Raw genomic sequence first — 19,752 nt, forward strand, 5'->3', positions numbered from 1 at the left:
CTGCGCGATTGTTAAAGGTCGCTGGCTGTGCAGTAAATTCAGACCGAAAATAACAAACTGAATCAGTGAGAAACTGTTCGGCTCAGCCAGAGACCCAACACCGGACAACATGACTGCCCTCAAGCTCGCCACCCGAAAACACCACCAACTGATCCATGCCACCAAGAAAACTGCATTCAAGGAACGACTGGACAACAACGCACACAACAGCAAGGAGCTCTTCAATATCGTTAAAAAGCTCTCCAACCCCAACGCTGGAAACAACGACATCACCCCTTCGCAAGACCTCTGCAACTCCCTCGCCTCCTACTTCCACAACAAGATCGTGGACATACACAACAGCTTCAGCACTCAACCGACGCACGCCACGACCGAACTACCGCCCCCCCCCACCACCACCCTCCATGCCTGGCCCCCGATCAGCACCGAAGACACCGTCCGCACGATGAACTCCATCCACTCCGGATCTCCGACCGACCCCTGCCCTCACCACGTCTTCAACAAGGCCAACGCTGTCATCGCACCCCACCTGCGGGACATCATCAACACCGCCTTCGACACCGCTACCTTCCCGGAGAGCTGGAAGCACGCCGAACTCTGCGCTCTACCAAAGAAGCCATCAGCCGACCCCACCGACCTCAAGAACTACCGCCCCATCTCGCTGCTCCCGTTCCCTGCAAAAGTCATCGAGAAAACAGTCAACAAACAGCTGGCCGCCTTCCTCGAGACGAACGGATCCCTCGACCTCTCGCAGTCTGGCTTCCGGGCCAACCACAGCACCGAGACCGCCCTGATCGCAGCAACCGATGACATCCGAGCCCTGCTCCACAACGGAGAAACAGCGGCCCTCATCCTCCTGGACCTCTCCGCGGCCTTCGACACTGTCTGCCACCGTACCCTAGTGCAGCGCCTCAGCAATGTCGGAATCCAGGAGAAGGCACTGGAGTGGATCATCTCCTTCCTCGCCGGAAGGACACAGAGTCCGCCTGCCCCTGTTCAGATCAGAAGCCACCGAAGTCATCTGCGGCGTTCCTCAAGGCTCCTCGCTCAGCCCAACCCTCTTCAACGTCTACATGAGCCCCCTCGCAGCCATCGCACACCAGCACAACCTCAACATCATCTCCTACGCCAACGACACCCAGCTGATCCTCTCCCTCACCAACAACCCCGCCACCGCCAGAGCCAACCTACACGAAGGGATGAAAGAGGTAGCCGAATGGATGAAGAACTGCCGCCTGAAACTGAACTCTGACAAGACGGAAGTCCTCATCCTGGGATCTTCACCCTCCGCCTGGGGCGACTCCTGGTGGCCCCCCGCCTTAGGCAGCACACCCAAACCATCAGACCACGCATGCAACCTGGGCTTCATCCTGGACTCCTCCCTCTCCATGACCAGACAAGTCAACGCCGTCTCCTCGTCATGCTTCAACATCCTGCGCATGCTACGGAAGATCTTCCGGTGGATCCCCACCGAGACCAGGAAGACGGTCACCAAGGCCCTCGTCACCAGCCGTCTGGACTACGGCAACTCCCTCTACGCCGGAACCACCGCCAAACTCCAGAAGAGACTCCAGCGGATCCAGAACGCCTCAGCACGACTCATCCTGGACATCCCCCGCCGCAACCACATCTCCGGACACCTGAGAGACCTGCACTGGCTCTCGGTCAACAAGAGAATCACCTTCCGTCTCCTCACCCACGTACACAAAGCCCTACACAACCAAGGCCCAGGATACCTCAACAGCCGCCTCAACTTCTACGCTCCCAAACACCAGCTTCGATCGACCGCCACGCCCTCTCCGCCGTACCCCGCATCCAAAGAGCCACCACAGAGGGAAGGTCCTTCTACCTAGCCGCCAAGACTTGGAACTCCCTCCCGACCCACCTCCGCCTGACCCTGGACCACCTCGCCTTCAGGAAGCAGCTCAAGACTGGCTGTTTGAGCAGTAGCGGACCCCCCCTCCCCTAGCGCCTTGAGACACTCCAGGTGAGTAGCGCGCTATACAAATGCTTTGATTGATTGATTGAGTGAGTGAGCTGAAATCAGATCTTTAAAGATGGCGCTTGAAAATGCTGAACGTGAATTCCCGACACTAATAGTGTGCGATTCGCATTTTTGCGTCAACTCTTACAACAACAAGTTACAGAGCTGGGTTCAAAATGATTACAAAGATGACACAGGTGCCACAATCGAGCATAAAATGCTTTGGAAACAGGTAGTTCTTTTACAGAAAGAACTACAAAAGACTCACGTGATACACACTCTGATTCATCAACGTGATGGCGTTCACGTTGCAGGGAATTCATTGGCTAATACAGCCATAACGGAAGCAACTAAACCAGCTTCCGTAGCCACAAAAAAGCGTTCAGAAAAATACATAGACGGGCAAACCATGCTGGCAGTAAAAACGTCCTCAAAGGGCAGCTGTGCAGCCCTACCCGTGAACTATCCACTCAATTATGCATACATAATTGATGCAAACTCTTCCTTTTGCTTGAATACCTGGAGTGGGGGATAGGGTAATTCCAAACATGAACCGGAGAAAGTTATTAATAGCAGACGCACACGTGGGTGAAGGTCCTAGGCACAATGAAATGTGGGAATCTCGGACCGAACTACAGTCAGTATACTGGTGGCCGGGAATGAGTCTGCACCACTATAAATATGTAAAGAACTGCCCGGACTGCAACAGAGATCGCAGCAATGAGCCAAGCGCATTAATGCCAAGGTAGGCATAATGCGGTCTATATGCCATCCTGCGTCCTATTAATTATTAAGACTAAACTTCACTTAAAAAATGTGGCCCCAGCTGACGCCAAAACAGTTATAAAAGATCAGAGTATTTATCGGCACAAACGCAATTGCCATGTTCCATTCTGACCAGGGTCCTGCTTTCAGCTCTCGAGCTTATACGGAGGCCATGGCCAGTATGGGCGTTGGGTTGCGATACTCTTGTCCATCACACCCCGAAGGGAACAGTGTAGTGGAAAGAAAAAAATCGGGACATAAAAGCAATCTATAACAGCGAAGGTATTAGGTTCGGGTGATGGGTGGGTCAAACATTTAATAAGTGTCCATCTCAGTCTAAACAATTTGCCAAGAAATTCTCTAAAAGGTTTCAGCTCATACCAACTATTGTTCGGAATTAGAATGCACATTCAGGACTTAGATAGTCAGCTATCAGTGGTCGAAGATAAGAATAAAGACTTTGACATCAAAGATCGTTTGGCTGTTTTACAGGACTTGAATGAAACAAGAAAATCCTTAAGCAACATAAAGTTAAAATAGCCAACTACCACTGAAGAGGCACCACCAGCCCCAGCAAGACCTGTCTGGATTCCAAAGATTGGGGATCTAGTCAGAGAAAAAATAGCGGTGAAGAAGGAATTTGGGCCTTCTTACAGAAAAGCAGTACCTGTCTTGGCAATCAATGGAACAAGATCAGTAGTACTACCGCCTCTTGCTGGTAAAAAGGAGAACAGAGTTGTATCAATCGACCTGGTAAAACCACAAGCATGTGGCCTATAATCAACAGTAGGCCCAGTGGACTCCCGAGAAACAGAATACCCAAATTTGCAACAATCCAAGAGGTTCAAACTGAAAGACTAATCACATTTGATAAACCTGCAGTGCACAGAGAGGGACTATGCAATAATGCCATGGAACTCGTGCCACTTGAAACACAGATTGAATCAGTTCGTCGAGAAACACCAGTCTACAATGATGTGGCATCAGAAAGTGCTACCGAAAGACAAATTGAAAATACAATTCCAACAATTGACAGAACTGCCTCTGGCTACTTCATCAACTTCGATAACTTTTCTGAAGATCAAAACGACCCTGAAGTGACGCCAGAAACAAAGACTTTTAAAGAAAAGGCAACTGAACTCTTTCATCAAATTAAAGTATATCTGGATGCACCATTGATTGAGCATTGGATAATCTCAGGGGTACTTATACTCCTACTATGCCTAATTTTAGTTGTGATCTTAGGAAGGTTTATTACAGTTCAATGGACACAGCAAGTCAGAACATCAACTTAGTCCTCAAACCACACAGATCATCCCACGTGAAGAAAAGAGAACTATCAACAGTAAATGTCACAGCCATTCCAATACCCGGCGGGGTAGTATGGGACAAAACTGACTATGAAGTATATGGTCCGGTTGAAATCCTGAAATATCCTCACCAGTTCAAGGTTTCCTTAAGTGACTTTGTAAAACCAAGTACATTTTCTGATGATTGGGATTTTGAAAGTATTAATATGATGTCTGATTTAGTGTTGTCAGCTAGATTTACAGAGCATGATTATTTACAAGGTTCGTCTAATTATGAACAGATGTACTGCTTATCACATTACGGTGACCATTACTTGCATAACTCTGCGCAACCTAGAAATGTTTTTAAATATAACCAATGGGAACATTGTGCTACTCCACCTAAAAGCAGTTCGAAAACATTCTATGAGAAATTTCAGTACTTCTCAGGGTTTAACACAAGTGATGCAGAAACGTATTATTATAAACTGTTGGATAAAACAGGATTGAAAACAATGCTGACAAATACTAAATTGATATATTCAGAAGCATTTTATGAAAAAATGACGACATTTGGTTTTGAATTTTGGAAAAATAACATTGAAACAAAAACCATCTGGGGTACAAAAGATTGGCAAGTACAAGGCCTAGAAGCATTATTTCGAGCCTGCATGATCCCAGAACAAATAATGTTCTTAAATGACAATTCACCAAACAACCTGTCATGGTCTAGCTAAGATTAAAGACCTTAATAAACAGTCTATTCCAAAGTCAATACCTGATAATGCAACTACAGATATTGAAATAGACGTATCAAAATTTTTACATCTAAACAGAACACATCCTGATTGGAAAAAGTGGTTAATCTGGCCTACTGACACGAACAACTGTCAAGATAGATTCCTGAACAAAACACATGGGTTAACAATGACCAGACTAGACCCTAGATACTCCCAGAGACAACATCCATGGATAGTAACAACATACAGTGTAGGGAAGCTGTGCCTTGAATGGCTAGAATCATCCACACTGGTAGAAATTAAGCAACACTTATCTTTACTAAAAGATGGTGCTGATTTGCGCGATTTCATTCTGGGACCACGCAAGCAGCATCAAAAACGCTTCATAGCGACCAGTATATATGCAGCTTACAACGAGGCTTGGAAAGTAACACCAATTGAAACTGCTGAAAAAATACGAGAAATTGATCGTATTAATTTGGAAAAATCACTTTCTGTTGTGGACAATGGGTTAATGACTCTGTCCTCCAGAATATATTCACTGGACAGTATTGTATCATCTGCCATAGATATAATAGACAAAGACTTGCTAATGTTACAGCATGGCCAGTCGCAATTGCGTTCTATTGTACAGTTAGGCAGGACGCTGCAAAATCTTCGTTCAGGCTATGTGCCATGGCGTTTAATCAACACAACGTCATTGTTTTCCATCTTTAACCTTACTGATAAACAAATCAGCTTGGCACAGAAAGGAGCAGACTATACAATCCTGAGCATCGAAAAACTTGAGATTGCCATTGACAATGTCAGAAAGTCCTGTCATTGAATGGATAATACACAGGATTATCACAATTCCGATAACAACTTTCCGATTTAAAAATTGCCTTGAATACATACCAACCTGCCAGTATGAACGTTTGGGTAAAGGGTACATTAAGTCAGCATGGAAATTACCACACACACACATGCTATAGTGACAGCAACAAAAATGTATTTCTTAGTGGTGATACCTGCAAACATTCACTAAGCGGTATACTTTTGTGCCAGGGTATTTACACGGGGCCTGTGAAGGAAATTCAAACAACCTTTCATGCCACCAACATGTCACACCTGCAACACAGATAGAGCCTTTCTTTAAGCAGCTCTCTAACGGGAGTTACATTCTAATAACGGATCACAGCTGTTGTGGCCTTTTGCCAGGGAAAGCATATTTCGTACAAGTAACTTCCATGGTCAAATGCTGTATGCAAGCATTGTTTCCAAACGGCCCTGGAGACTCCGAGACTCCCATATGGTCTCGTTTGAATGTCTCTTCTATACGAATTGATACTTTAAGCAGAATGAAGTCTGTGCTTTTGCAGACAACAGTGCCCATCACGTCATCAAAAGAGACGTATGATCTCCAAGTTGCAAGGACAGCATCAGAGATTCATGACCTTTTATCAACAAATTGCCCCGTGCATTTCACAGAAATGCTTAGCCAAATTCTAAATATGTCAAATGCCATAGGCATCCCAGGCGTATTTAAGACCATTTTTTCGGGACTGTTAACACAATTCAAAGCAATTCTGGGAATCATTCCCAATTTTGTCCATTCAGTCTTTGGCGGCATACCCCTGATTTTGGGACTCGTAGCAGGCATTTTATTTTTGACCCTCCTGCTCCGATATGGCAAGCCAAAACACAGACATGACTCCAGCAGGGATGGAAGAAACGATCCTAGCAATACGCTACCGGGACCGCATAACTAGAGTCCTTGGATTGGCCAGGCTGAGAGATCTGAACATGACCTGGTTTCTTTCATTCAGACCTATATGGCAGACCTGCATCTTACCTGTGCTTCGATGTATGCTATGCGGAGATGAATGCGTGTTGGACACCTGTCTTGCACTTCCATCAGCAGTACCAATGGATAGATACTTTGCTAAGTCCTGTAACGGCTCACGCATTGTGTTGTCCCCAGCGGCTACCAATCCTAATGGCATTCGTTGAGACTCCTGTGCTACGACTAGGTGGTGACAGTGGAGAGAGAAATAAAAGCAACATCATCCAGGTACGACCTTCTGTGAGCATTGCTGATCCAGACACCGATGATAGCAATCATTCTCACACCTGCCAAGTTACAGCATTATCAAACTTGGTCGAACTGTCACCTGATTTTGTAGACCAATTCTTTGAGAGCCTGTCTGATATGATGTTCTCCCCTGAACAGAAACAATAATTTTTGAAAAGCATTCCGACACAGCGTTCCCATGAACTCTGAATTTGGCCTTCAGTTTTGATCAACAAAAACTATTGAAAAGCGTTGAAAGTCTATTCCCCCGTTCACCATGAACAATTTTTTTTTTGGTTTGAACATTGTTTCAAAATATTTACCTTTTTTCTGGCACGAAAACCTTTGCTTAAAGTAGAACTATTCATAAAGAACAGAACTTCTATTTCTAGGTAAATCTAGAGACATAATACCTTTACCTCAGCCTCTAGCACATTTTACAGCAAATGCATTTCTATGTGATGAAATTATCTCGCACTTCTTTTCTGTATACAGAGATATTTCATGTGTAATTTTTTCGCAAAATCGTTCACTGATTACATATGCTATAATTTTGAATGATTTCTATGCTTAAAGACGTACAGTACCCATATTTCCATGTATTTCGAATACACCATTTCAAATGCAAATATGTATTTTGGGGTGGGTAATGTTACACATGCATCTTATTGCTTTAGTTTTAGTAATTTGATGGACAAATTCGTGGAGTGGGTGTCGTGTTCTAATCTAGGACCCCGATCAATACTGTGACCGTATGCCCCTATACGGCTATAATCCATTCATGCCCCTATAATGGCATAAACGATCAGAGCCATATTTCAGCCATATTTCGGAAACTCGCCTCTGCAGCTCATTACAGTAGATGACACAGCAGAAGCCACTATCATAGATTCCTAGATTACACTCTGAGTTCTTCAACAAGATAAAACTCAGCAATTTGGGAAAACCCCGCTAGCTATGTTTTGATTAGTAATAGAACTCTAATGAGCACTGAAAGGACGATCACTTCCTAGTGACATCTTTATTGACGTCTTATGTCCAAAAACGTACGTCAAACAAGGCACCTGTCAGGTATAAATATTACCAACATTGCCTTAAGCAAGTGCGACTACGATAATGGTGTGGTGAATACAGGAGCAGAACAGCTGTCCCTTGCAGAGCCCAGCAGATGCAAGCAGCCCACGGACGCTGCCCCTCCTCCACCTTGACGCGCTGAGAAAGACGCTGTCTTTTCTCCTGCCGAGAAAATCCAGCTCCGGCGTTTCCAGCCTACTCTTGCAAGTAACTGGGATATCGAGCCCTGAAAGGAGATACAAGACCTCCAACATTCTATTCCAGAGGTATGGTGTTGACTAAACCCTTAGAGAGAATTCTTGAAGCAAACCTTGGCAAAACCAACTTAACTTAAACTGCTACTTACTCCCTTCCAAGTATCCGGCTTAGGTCAGGTACACTGGGGTAGGCATAGTTAGAAGCACCAGTTGAGTACATTAGCTAAATGTATATATGAATGTATATATTTTATTCATTTTAACCATTGTATGGCTAAGAAACCATATCAATGCTTTTACAGTATTATTTCGCAATCCTCATTTTACTGTATGCACTTTTTATAATAACGAGTCTTGCAATTGTGGCAATTCATTTCTCTTGCATGAGAAGAAAGACTGTTCAATAAATAATACCTTTTATTGAAAACGCCTGTCTCTCTATTTTCTGCATCCTGGTGAAAGTAATCTGCACAACTGACTGAGTGAAACAGCTGTCAATTGTTTCACACAACTCTAGAGATCGACTCTTATTCTAAGGAGCAAAGTTGTCATGTTTATGCGATTATTGGAAAACTGAATCCCTTCTTGTCTGAGCCAGGGGAGCTGATCACTCCCTATTCAGTCAAGAAAGTTTCCAGTGACCTCTGAGCTAGTTGGTAACAAACCCAATTAAGTTTAGCATAGTCAGTAGAGACCTGGAAGACCGCACTTCTACATCTATACTATTGTTTGTTATTCCAATGCGCAGGGCCTATAGGGAAAATAGGAACTACACTACAGTAAGAGCCGTTCTCATGGGAAATAGCCTGACAAATGTAACGAGCTGCTGCTTCTGCACGTTAGGCCTGTAAAGGTTGTAGGTGGGGGTAGGCTGGATAAGCACATTCCAGGAGGCACTGTGCAGACTCTCCTGGAGCTGGCAGAAGGGAGTCACCCTCTCGACCTTGCTATAACGAGCCGAGCTAAAATAAGGATGCTTTGTGTCCCATATATGGTCTTTCCTCTGCACCAACCTGTACCAACTTTTTCCTTCTTAGGTAACAGTTTCGAAATGTAACAGTATATATGTGATCTGTTGATAATGTGCCAGCAGTCTCTCGAGGGGTTAGGTCGCGAGAGTTGTTTGTTTCTTAATAAACGATTGAACCTTCTACACTGCCAACTGACTGATGATTGGTAATTGGTATTAGGGCTATTTGCAAGTATAGCTCTATTGGGTTGTAATTACTTTTCGGTACTTGTTTTGTTTTATTAATATCCCCTTTGTTGTATGAGAATAAACGTTGAACATACAATTGCACCACAGCTCACTTTTAGCTGCACCTTGCAGGCAGCAATTTCCAAAACCTCACTCCTTCAGACATACTTTCAGAAATGAATACCTAATTTTAACCAATAACGTTCTGATGTTTTCATATAACATACCCATAAAAATATAGTGGAGAAGTGTGGCTCACTGGTTAGAGGAGGCAGACCTGGAAGCAGAGGTCAGCCCGGGACCAGGGTTCAATTCCCGGCTCGGCGGGGTCTTGAGTCCTAAAATGTCCACGGACTTGACAATTCTCGCTCCGGTCCCTACTCGATTCACGGGTTCACACTCTGCGACTCTGGGCAATAGCTTGCTTAATCTCCACAACGGCCCCTCGCGGTGGGATGCCTGGCTTTCACCTTGCGGATACCCTGCCGGGGTTCTCACAGGGGAATACCAGGACGGGTTCCCTAAGCAAGCGCTTAGATACAGGGTCGGTGATTTGCGCTATAAAAATACATGTACACATTTACATAAAGTCTCTCAATATTATGTTTTTCCTGAGTCGTGCAAAGGTATAAATTGTAACATGTCATTCCTACTCGTGGGAGTTTCTTTTGGGATCCTGCGTGTTGCATTTATTTTTATTTAAATAACTTTTCTAAATTGCGAGCCATGCATATGGGTTAAAACCGCTTGTTAATGTGTTTTCACGGTCCAAATGTGATCACATGTTTCACAAACACAAAGCTACTGGATCCTGAGTCTTAGTCCAACAATTTTCCCAGAGAAGTGAATAATTTTCTATCCTTCTAGGTTAAACTGCTATTCCCGTAAGGCTGGAGGTCTTCTCGCATTCTCTACAAATTGCCTCTTGATTAATTTCATGAACCATATTCTGTGGTTGGCAAACCTCACAGAGATAAATTACAAGGGAAATTATCTTCCTTAACCACACAAAGGGAAGCATTCACATTTCTAGACCATGGGCCTCAAAGAAGGTCAAAGAAGGAGATTGATTTGGTCTTCAGAAATGGATTTCATGAGCTGGTTTAAAAAGAGCTATATCTTCATTGATACCCTATGCTCCAGGAATTAGGACATTTTGCATTTTAAAGTACTCAAACATCACGGAACAGAGCCGCACATAATCACAAAACATCTAATGCTGGACACGGTTTTTCATTATCTAATGTTTAGTGTAGTCTGCAAAGATAAGCAGGTATTGCTCTATTAATGAATATGGGGAATTAAAACATCTTTGACAACACATCATTAACTTTGCGTCACCGGAAGAATCAACAAAATCAATTAAATAGTGGAAGTTTGTACTAAATGTCATGAAGATTAATGATAAAGATTTAAAGAAATGCAAAAAAGACATTTAATATGAAATAGACATAGCATCACTGTCATTGCCAGCTTAGCAAATGTAAATAAACACTCCAGAAGAAAACTTTCATGGCATCTCCTAGATCATCTTTTATACCTTGATATGTTCCAGGAGGGCATGGTTGATATCCTTGGGGAACTTGGCCACCTGGATAATATGGTCCTCCGGGCCCATAATTGGCAACACCAGATGCTTTATCTACAGAAGAGGAAACATTTTTTTTATTAATTATTTAAAATATATTTCATGAACATATCCCTTCATAATTGTGCGCAAACGCTATAGTGTTATTCCCTATAAAAATGTGCAAAACAGGTTACATTCTGAGACATAATGAGCACCTATCCATTATGACAAAGCCTCACTTCTAACATGTATCCTTTCTGAATGTGGACAACTATGTGATAATAATCTTAGAGTTATTGGACTGGTCAATTGATCAGGATGTATAAAGCGCAGCTACTCACCAGATAGGGTATCCAGGTGCTTGAAGGACCTGGATGCGTATTGGAACAGCAAGGTCTTGGGGGTCATTCGAAATTCCAGAAGTGAGGTGATGGTCGGGAGGTGTGCAGGGAGGCTGTTCCAGTTTTTTGCTGCAATGTGCAAGCAGGAACTTCTGCTTCGGAAGTTGCAGGGGGTATGGGCAAGTGAGAGGGAGGTGGAGCTCAGTCTTCTTGATGGTAGGTGGAAGTTCAGGCGGTGGTTAATGTAGGTCAGCAGCTTGAATTTTCATCTCTTCTCTATGGGGAGCCAGTAGAGTTTCCAGAAGTGGGGTGTGATGTGGGTTCATAAGGGAAGGCTGAGTAAGAGTCTGGCTGCAGCGATCTGAATGGTCTGAAGTCCCTGTAGAAAGTGTGCGGCCATTCTTACGTTTAGAGCATTGCCACAGTCCAGTCGGCTGGTGATGACAGCTTGTGTCACTGTGTGTCTCCAGTGTAGGACTAGCCACTTAAAGATCTTAAATAGCATGCGCAGAGTGAGGAAGCGGGCAGAGGAGACTAATTGATCTGCAATTTCATGGTAAGCTTGTTGTCCATGATAACTGAGGTTTCTGGCACAATTGGAGGTGCAGCTCCTAGGTCTGATGGCCACTAGGAGTTGTTCCATGTGTTGCTGCTGTTGCCAAAGATCAGTACTTCCATTGTGTCTGTGTTCAGCTGCAGGCAGTGGTTCTTCATCCAGTCGGCAAAGTTTACCATGCATTTTTATAAGTTGGTTCTATTGGCGGTGGGGTGGTTGGTCATTGAGAGGATGAGTTTGGTGTAGTCTGCGTAGGAAAATATGTTGAGACGTGGGATCTAACAATGTTGGCCAGTGGTGTCCGTAAGGAGTACAGTAACTACTGTGTAAGTAATCATTGTTGCGAAAAGAGTATAGTTGGAAAACTGCCAATTAGTTTGATAGGAGGAAGAAGACATGAGGACTTGAAGAAAAGTCCTTGTATTGTCTATTAAAACTGGGCTTTTGCCGAAGATAATGGGCCTCTCAAAAGGTTTACCAATTCATGAATATCTGCTGAACTTCCTGGCTTCAAATCCCAGGAGAAAGCATGCCTGCTGGCTTTACAATAAAGATGAGGAAATTATTTCTAATATTGTTGGATTGATTCATTTCATTAGACTGACAAAGATGGGTTCACACCAGAGAGACATCTTTTCTAGAGCCTCTAAAATTAACAGCTTAAAAGCAAACATCATAATAAATGTGTACCATCATATAGTGTAGTTATAAGTGTAAACTGCTTCAAGATAGGAGGAACATATTCCTTCACTAGCATATTTCCTTGTTAACAACAAGCCTGTGCACACGTAAACAGTATCTCCAGATCAATTCACTGTATCAAATCTAGTCGAAAACATGTAACAATATTACATTTATACAGTGAAATGAAGCTGAATCGTCATGAGAAGTATTTTCTCTACTTTTTAATCCAGAATGTGTTTCGGCCTCCTAGCCTTTGTCAATGACATTGAGAAAGGCCAGGAGCCCGAAACACGTTTGTCAGCTTTGGGTTGCAAGCGGATATGAATAAAATATTAAATAAGTCTGCAAAAGCCCAGAGTGTCCAGCATTGACTTGGTATGAAACAATATATATAGATCTACCCTTTGGGACACAGAACTCACCGGGGCTACAATCACCATTGGCAGCAGGTCCCCCCCGCCGCCGCGACCGGAACTCCACGCGGCCGCCGAGCGGGGGGACCACAATCCCCAGGAACCTTTGCCTGCTGCACCGCCCCTACCCGCCCACTGACGCGCCCGGAAGGCGCACAAAAGGAGAGAACCCCATCTGGGGAGCGGGCGACCCTTTGGGACACAGAACTCACCGGGGCTACAATCACCATTGGCTGCAGGTCCCACCCGCCGCCGCGACCGGAACTCCACGCAGCCGCCGAGCGGGGGGACCACAATCCCCAGGAGGACTGAGGAGGACGGGACGGGCTACCCCCCTTTGATTTTCGCCTTTTGTTCAACGTAAAAGAGGTAACATTGTACTAAGAAATTCATTACAGTGACTGTCATTAAACTTTCTAAACTTTCTACGGTATCCCCTACAGGATTACCCTTTTACCTCCTTGTTGTCAGAACATTGGTATAGGTGCGCCTTTTCTTACCCCTCTGCCATATTTATCTCCATAAAGCTATCCATATTATGACAGATAATGGGCTTCGCACGAATAACATCCACCAGGGGGGGCAACGGAAAGGGACATTGAACAATTATTTAACTAGGACCACATCGGCTATTGAGTCAGTTATTGGAAGAGTAGAAAAGAGTCTCTGTATAGAATCCTCATCCAGCAACCACTCAGCTATGAAGCCACCAGACCAAATACAAAATCTTTCTTTACTGGATGAACTAAATCTACTCTGTAAGACTGCGTATATCAACGTTGAAAATGGGAATGACCTAACAAATGCTCCTGTAGGTGCATTGCGAAATACCAGCCCCCAGTCTGTTACCACATTTCAATTAAATTCAAGCCATCCTGGTACTCCTATATTAACACCCACAGACACTACACAACAGCCAGTAAATGTTCAGGTACCCTACCCAAACAGAAAGCGCAAAGGGACTAAACAGAGGGGAAGTTTAACCAAAACACAAAGATTGCATCAAAGCCCCCTTTCAGGCACTAACACCCTAAAATCACCTGAGCCACGTTCAAATACGGAGCTGACTGCAAACACCATACCACCTGAACTATTGGCCCAGATTGAACTCCTGGTTAGGTCTTTAATTTCCCCACTGGTAAAAAGAATTGAGGATATAGGGGAAAAGCTCCGCTCCATAGAGGAAACCACTAGGGAAAGCCTAACAACCATAAAAAGAATTGAAGGCAAGAGTCAAGTTGAGACCCTAGTGACTACTGATATTCCCATCCTCCCTGTACAAAGAAATAACATACAAACTCTCACATTTGCACCCAATATATCTAAAACATCAGTTACATCAAACCCCTCTATAACTCAGAACCCAGCATATATAGAAGGGCATATTAAACCACTCATGCCGGAAAAAGGGAATTTCCAAAACTATGGTAATACGCAAAGAAGGGCCAAACATATAGATTTACCACCGGAGGCAGCACCCTTTGTGTCCATCCTCTCGGGCGTCCCCGAGCTCATTAATAACAAAACTGAAAGACCAGTAGACCTGGCTAACAAGGTGTCTTTCTGGTTGACAAAGAATAGACCCTTACCACCCAATATCGATGGCACGATCTTAAATGTTAGAAGGGTAGGGTGGTTGGGATCTATCCCCAAGGACATACCGGGAGACCTGGTTTTGGTCAACTTTAGGGACCCCCGAGTCATCCAACATCTCCGAAGTTGGCAGCCACAAATGGGTGATGGCTCAATCGGAACATGGGAACTGCATGACTTTTACCCAAGGACTACATATATGACCCATGCAAGATCGTACAAACAAAATAACTTTGGGATGGGTAGTAGTGGTCCTGGAGCTAGCAAGTATATACTACCCACCCATAACCGATTTCCTTTATTCTAAGGCATAGACCTGGTTCCCTGGCTTGTTAAACCTGTTTACAGAAGGGCCCCCGTAAATAATTGAAATTGATTATGACTCACACTAAGTTCATGGATGGCCCTTACCAAAGGAACAGCTTATGTATTTTTCTCCCTCATACCCCCTGAAAGATATCTGCCTAATTTTTAATAAAATGTCACCATAATATGTAAATATATCCTATTTTTTAATGCAATTGATTTAATTGAAATTGCTTCGACCACGCCATGTAAAGCTGCTAGAGTTTATATATATGATGAATTGTAAAAATTATTTTATTAGCTTAATGACTTGTTGTTAACTTTGCACAGATAGTGACCTTGTAATGAATATAATTGATGTCTGTTTTTATTGTGTTTTTACCCTGTATGCTTTTATGAATTTTTTCACTGAATTCGAATAAAGCTTGTTGAATTGATCTACATATCCTTCCGAAGAATAACAAATAGGGTAGTCAAATGCTTTTCACAAACATTTTATTGCTCGAGTGAGCACACTACAACAATGGTCTCTGAAAGTGTTTCGGCTTCCGCCTTATTAAACTTAAATTAAGCCATTTTGGAAAACTGCATTTATATCCCCACACAGGTTCCTGGGGATGAGAAAAATCAATGTCCTTAGCCAACCTCATAGTAATGCAAAAAGTTTGTCCACACGGTAGTCTTTTCCACTGTTCTTCTTTGATGCTTTATTCCAAGTCTTGTAAAAATATGCTTCAGATCTTCATCTCAAGAAACAGATAGCCACAGCGCCAACACATGTTTCGTCTTATGGAATTAACCCAAGAAATCATCAGGGAACAATCAACAATATCCATCGAAAAAGTATAGATGGAATCCTCTTTCACAGTCAAAGGTACTCAGTGTTGGCGTGTTGCGCCAGGATCTGCAGCAGAACACTCCCCAACAAATTTTTACATGAATTTCTCAGGACATAATTCAAGTGTCTGATGATGATTCCCTATTGAAGGAGTTGATTTGCGGAACATAAATACTTTGTAGTTGATGGGTTCATATGAGAATATGGATGGTACCTTTGACTGTGAAAGGGGATTCCAGCTATGCTTTTTTCTACAGATATTGTTGATTGTGCCCTGATGAAGTCTTGGGTTAATTCCGTAAGATGAAACACGTGTTGGCACTGTGGCTATCTTTTTTTTGTCCTCATTTTCCACCATGGTTTCAAAGATGACCGGTACCAATGGACTCAGATACTGCCTCAGTATACTACTGGAAGAGCTTACGCGATCTTCCTGTAAGAACACCCTTCAGCATACAAGAGCCATTCAGGACCCATACATTGAATCCAATAAAAACGTGGAAAGTGCTGCCATCGTAGCTAGGGAGCCGACCCTGAGTTAAGCACGTACTGAGAGTGAAAACCACAGCAGCTTAATCATTGGACCTGGGAAAAAAAATTCTGGTTAGTTAATTCCATTTAAGCATATGCCAAAAAGCCCTTTCATTCCGGTTCCCGGTTCTGACCAAGTCAAGTTTGGATACTTGTAGAACTGAAGCTCTCCAATCTGAGAATGTAGGTGGATGGTGATCTTTCCACTTATGTAGGTGGATGGTGATCTTTCCACTTTTTGCAGATTTCTCTCCTAGCCAATAAAATTGAATAAAAGAATAGATTTTTCGCAGGACTCCGCACTTCATCCATTACTGGCATAATTGCTAGAGGAAGATCGTTCGAGATTTGCTGGCCCAGAGATGATGTAAGTACTTTACTAATGGCGTCCCAGAAAGCACTGATAGAGGGGCATTCAAAGAACATATGGGCATCATTGGCATTTACTAAGCTGCATCTAGCACATGCCACAGAGGAACCTTGAACAAATGTTGCCAACCTGTTTGGAGAATAGTATGATCAGTGAAGCGTGTACAGATGATTCCTGCACAACCACGCGGGTTTCACAATATCCCATAAGACCCTGAATGAGAAGGACCATAAATCAACCATATTGCCAAAGGCTAAAGAGGAGCCCCATAACAGCTCGGGAAGTTGGAATTCCCCTTCAGACTCCTCTAGTATCAGATTGTACCACAGCAATATTTCTTTTTTGCCTGGTGGTTTGTCCAAAAGTAAAGTTTCCAGTTGGTTGCCACCCCCAACTGAAGCTCCCCTTCGACCTAAAGCCTGCAAAGAATGGGACTGTGCTCAACTGGCAATCTGGATGTATTTAAATTTAGGGAGATTAGATCCGGTTTTATCTTTTAGGGTTTCCCAAGGTAATAAATTGCGCTCCACTAAGATGTCTCCCCATGTCTCAAGCCCACCATCTCGCAAGGGTGCAGCTAAACTATCTTCCAGCCAGCCAGGGTTCCCCGGGGAACCCCATAATAGGGTTCTACTAGAGAAATATCCTAGTTTTGTCAGATTCCTCACCTTGCACCATACTCTTGCCATCCCCTGTAGAACCTTCAATTAGATTTTTTTAATGAACTTTGGGTCTCTGAACTTAAATAGAAAACCTGACTGTGCTGCTGCTTCCCCCCTAAGCATGGCTGAAAACATATAGCCGACCTGTCGGCATCTTTAATAACATTCGAGCATGGCTCAGTTGGAACGCCCACGCATATGTTTGCAAATCAGGGGCAGCCAACCCCCCCCCCCCATTTTCCCTCCTGCGCCTAAGCTTTTTCCATGCAATTCTTGGGACATGTTTTGCCAAAATGAAAGACGTTATATCTCCCTGTAACTTAGAAATACCTACAGAATCAAAAAAAGAGGAATGGTATTAAAAAGAAAAGATACCTTCTGCAAAATAGTCATTTTAACCAAATTAACCCAACCCAGCAAATAGTGAAAGAGACGTCCAAGACTGCATATGTAAACGGCATTCCCTAGCAACGGCTGAAAAATGGATTGTAGCTGGTTTGTTAATATCTTTAATAATGTTTAGGCCCAAATATCTCCGACTAGATTGTGGTAAATAAAATATTACCCTGTCAGAATTTCTATATTTAAACAAAGGGTCATTCATTTAATGAGAGGCAGAGTCCGTGGTGTCCGATTCAAAAGGGCTTTATTTCAGTAACTCGAGTTAAAGGAGAATCGGGTTCCATCACCACTAAGGTTCAGGAAGGGTCTTCTGAACTTTATTCACAGAGTACAATATTTATACATTGAATATACATTGCATTGCATTGAGAAGGAGGAGCGCTCCAGGCAGAGCAAGAGAAAGAGAGAGATAAGAGCATGTGGGCGTGTAGAAGGCGTGTAATGGGCGTACATGTGGGCGTTCACTTGAGGAGTCATAGGCGAGTCATAGGTGGGTGGATACATGGAGGGGGTCTGCATGGTCAGCTGGAACCTTTGCCCTACTTGTGTGCGCCACTTGTTCATGACGTGCAATTAACGTGTAACTGGGGGGAGCTGACTTTCGATCTAGTAGAGAAGCTTTAAGTGTCAGGACGACCTGCACGTCTGGTATTATCTGATATCTTAGGTTTGGAGGAAGTATTGTCTGAAGTAAAGGTCGCTCAAGCAAAGGTTGCTCATCACCAAGAGCCAGTGTAGGCATATATTTCTTCGTGCATTGCGTGGGGGCCACGGGCCTTTTATGGATGCGAGCTCTGTAAATCACTTAAACAGAGACAGAAAGGCTAGGCCCTATCTCTGCAGACGGGTTCTGTTTACCTTCTTCACTAGGCAGGAATGTGTTTGTGGAGCAAGCAGATAACTGTGTGCAAAATACTGTCTTGGCACCCCGGGCTGGCCTGGGCCCCTCTCGGCTGAGCCAGAAGTATGCAAGAGGTCAGGGATACGTAGCTGAGCTGCAGCTTTCAGAGTGTCTGGAGTCATGAAATTCAATTCGGGTCCTGGCTCAGGCTGAGACACAAAACGGGTTCATCTCGATGTTAAACGTGCATAATGCAAATACATTGGCAACATGGGCCTTAGTGCAGAATTAACGTTTCTTACATAGGGGACTTGGTAACTGACATTCTAATGTGGGACGGAAATGCAGAGGCATTATTATTGCAGGCATGAGAGGGAAAATGCATGGGTGACATGCACATACACTAAGCGTGGGGTACTAGCAGGGGACATACTGGCCATGTAAAATTTCATTTTCCTCAAGATGAGAGTTGACACCCCATCTCACAATTTCCATCATTCCAGACCATTACCTCGGTCTTTGAGGCATTAACTTCGTAACCAGATATTTCCACGAACTCTAAGGCCAGTTTAATGACTGCTGGAAAAGCTGAGCGTATATCGGTGGAGAATATCAAAATATCGTCAGCATAGAGTGCTATTTTCCTTTCCCACCCCTCAAAAACAAATGGTTTAACAGATTCCTCACCCCACAACTGGGCAAAGGACTCTATATAGAGGTCAAACAAAAGGGGGGAAAGAGGGCAGCCCTGGCATGTTCCCCTTGTGATGGGGAAGGGGTCAGCTAGTTCACCATTCACTAACACCCTGGCTGATGGATTTGAGTAAAGTAGACTAATGGCTCGGCTAAAGCCGTCTCCAATATTGAACTTAGCCAAGACCCCCGACAGGTATGACCGAGTCACCCTGTTGAAGGCTTTGGTAGCATCCAGCATCAGAACTGCCAATGGAAGAGAATGTATTGTCGCCATATCTATGGCTCCTATCAAGTCATAGGTCAGTTCATACAGTTGCCGATCTTTCGCTGGGGAAACATAGCGGCAGCAAGCTGAGCTGCCGTGGTGCTCCGGCTCTGCGCTCCCAACTTTAATAGGAATGTTGTGTTTGAGGACTTGAAATTAGCACATCCTAATCTCGATTTGAGCGGAAAAAAGTGGGGAAGACAGCCCGGTAATTGTTTTTCTCGCGGTCCGGTCTAGTGTAGCGTTTGGTTCTTCCGAGGCAGGGGCTTACTGGCCCTTGTGGATGTCTTAGCGTTTTCAACAGCTTGGCATCTCGGCGATTCAGTGTCTTGGCAGCCTGCACCTTTTATGTATGTGGAGGAGTGTTTTCCCCTCCTCCCTTTT

At 44.0% G+C, this 19,752-nt stretch overlaps 1 protein-coding gene across 1 annotated transcript in view; it reads right to left on the reverse strand.

Annotated features, from left to right (window-relative positions):
• Positions 1-19,752, reverse strand: part of LOC147683689 (phospholipid scramblase 2-like) — a 469,436-nt gene that overhangs the window by 261,317 nt on the left and 188,367 nt on the right. The window contains exon 5 of the mRNA XM_086944891.1: positions 10,841-10,942. Within this exon, the coding sequence (XP_086801017.1) occupies positions 10,841-10,942 (102 nt within the window). The remainder of the gene's footprint in view (positions 1-10,840; positions 10,943-19,752) is intronic.

Source organism: Lissotriton vulgaris, chromosome 11 (assembly GCF_964263255.1).
Source record: "Lissotriton vulgaris chromosome 11, aLisVul1.2, whole genome shotgun sequence".
Taxonomy (NCBI): Eukaryota; Metazoa; Chordata; class Amphibia; order Caudata; family Salamandridae; genus Lissotriton; species Lissotriton vulgaris.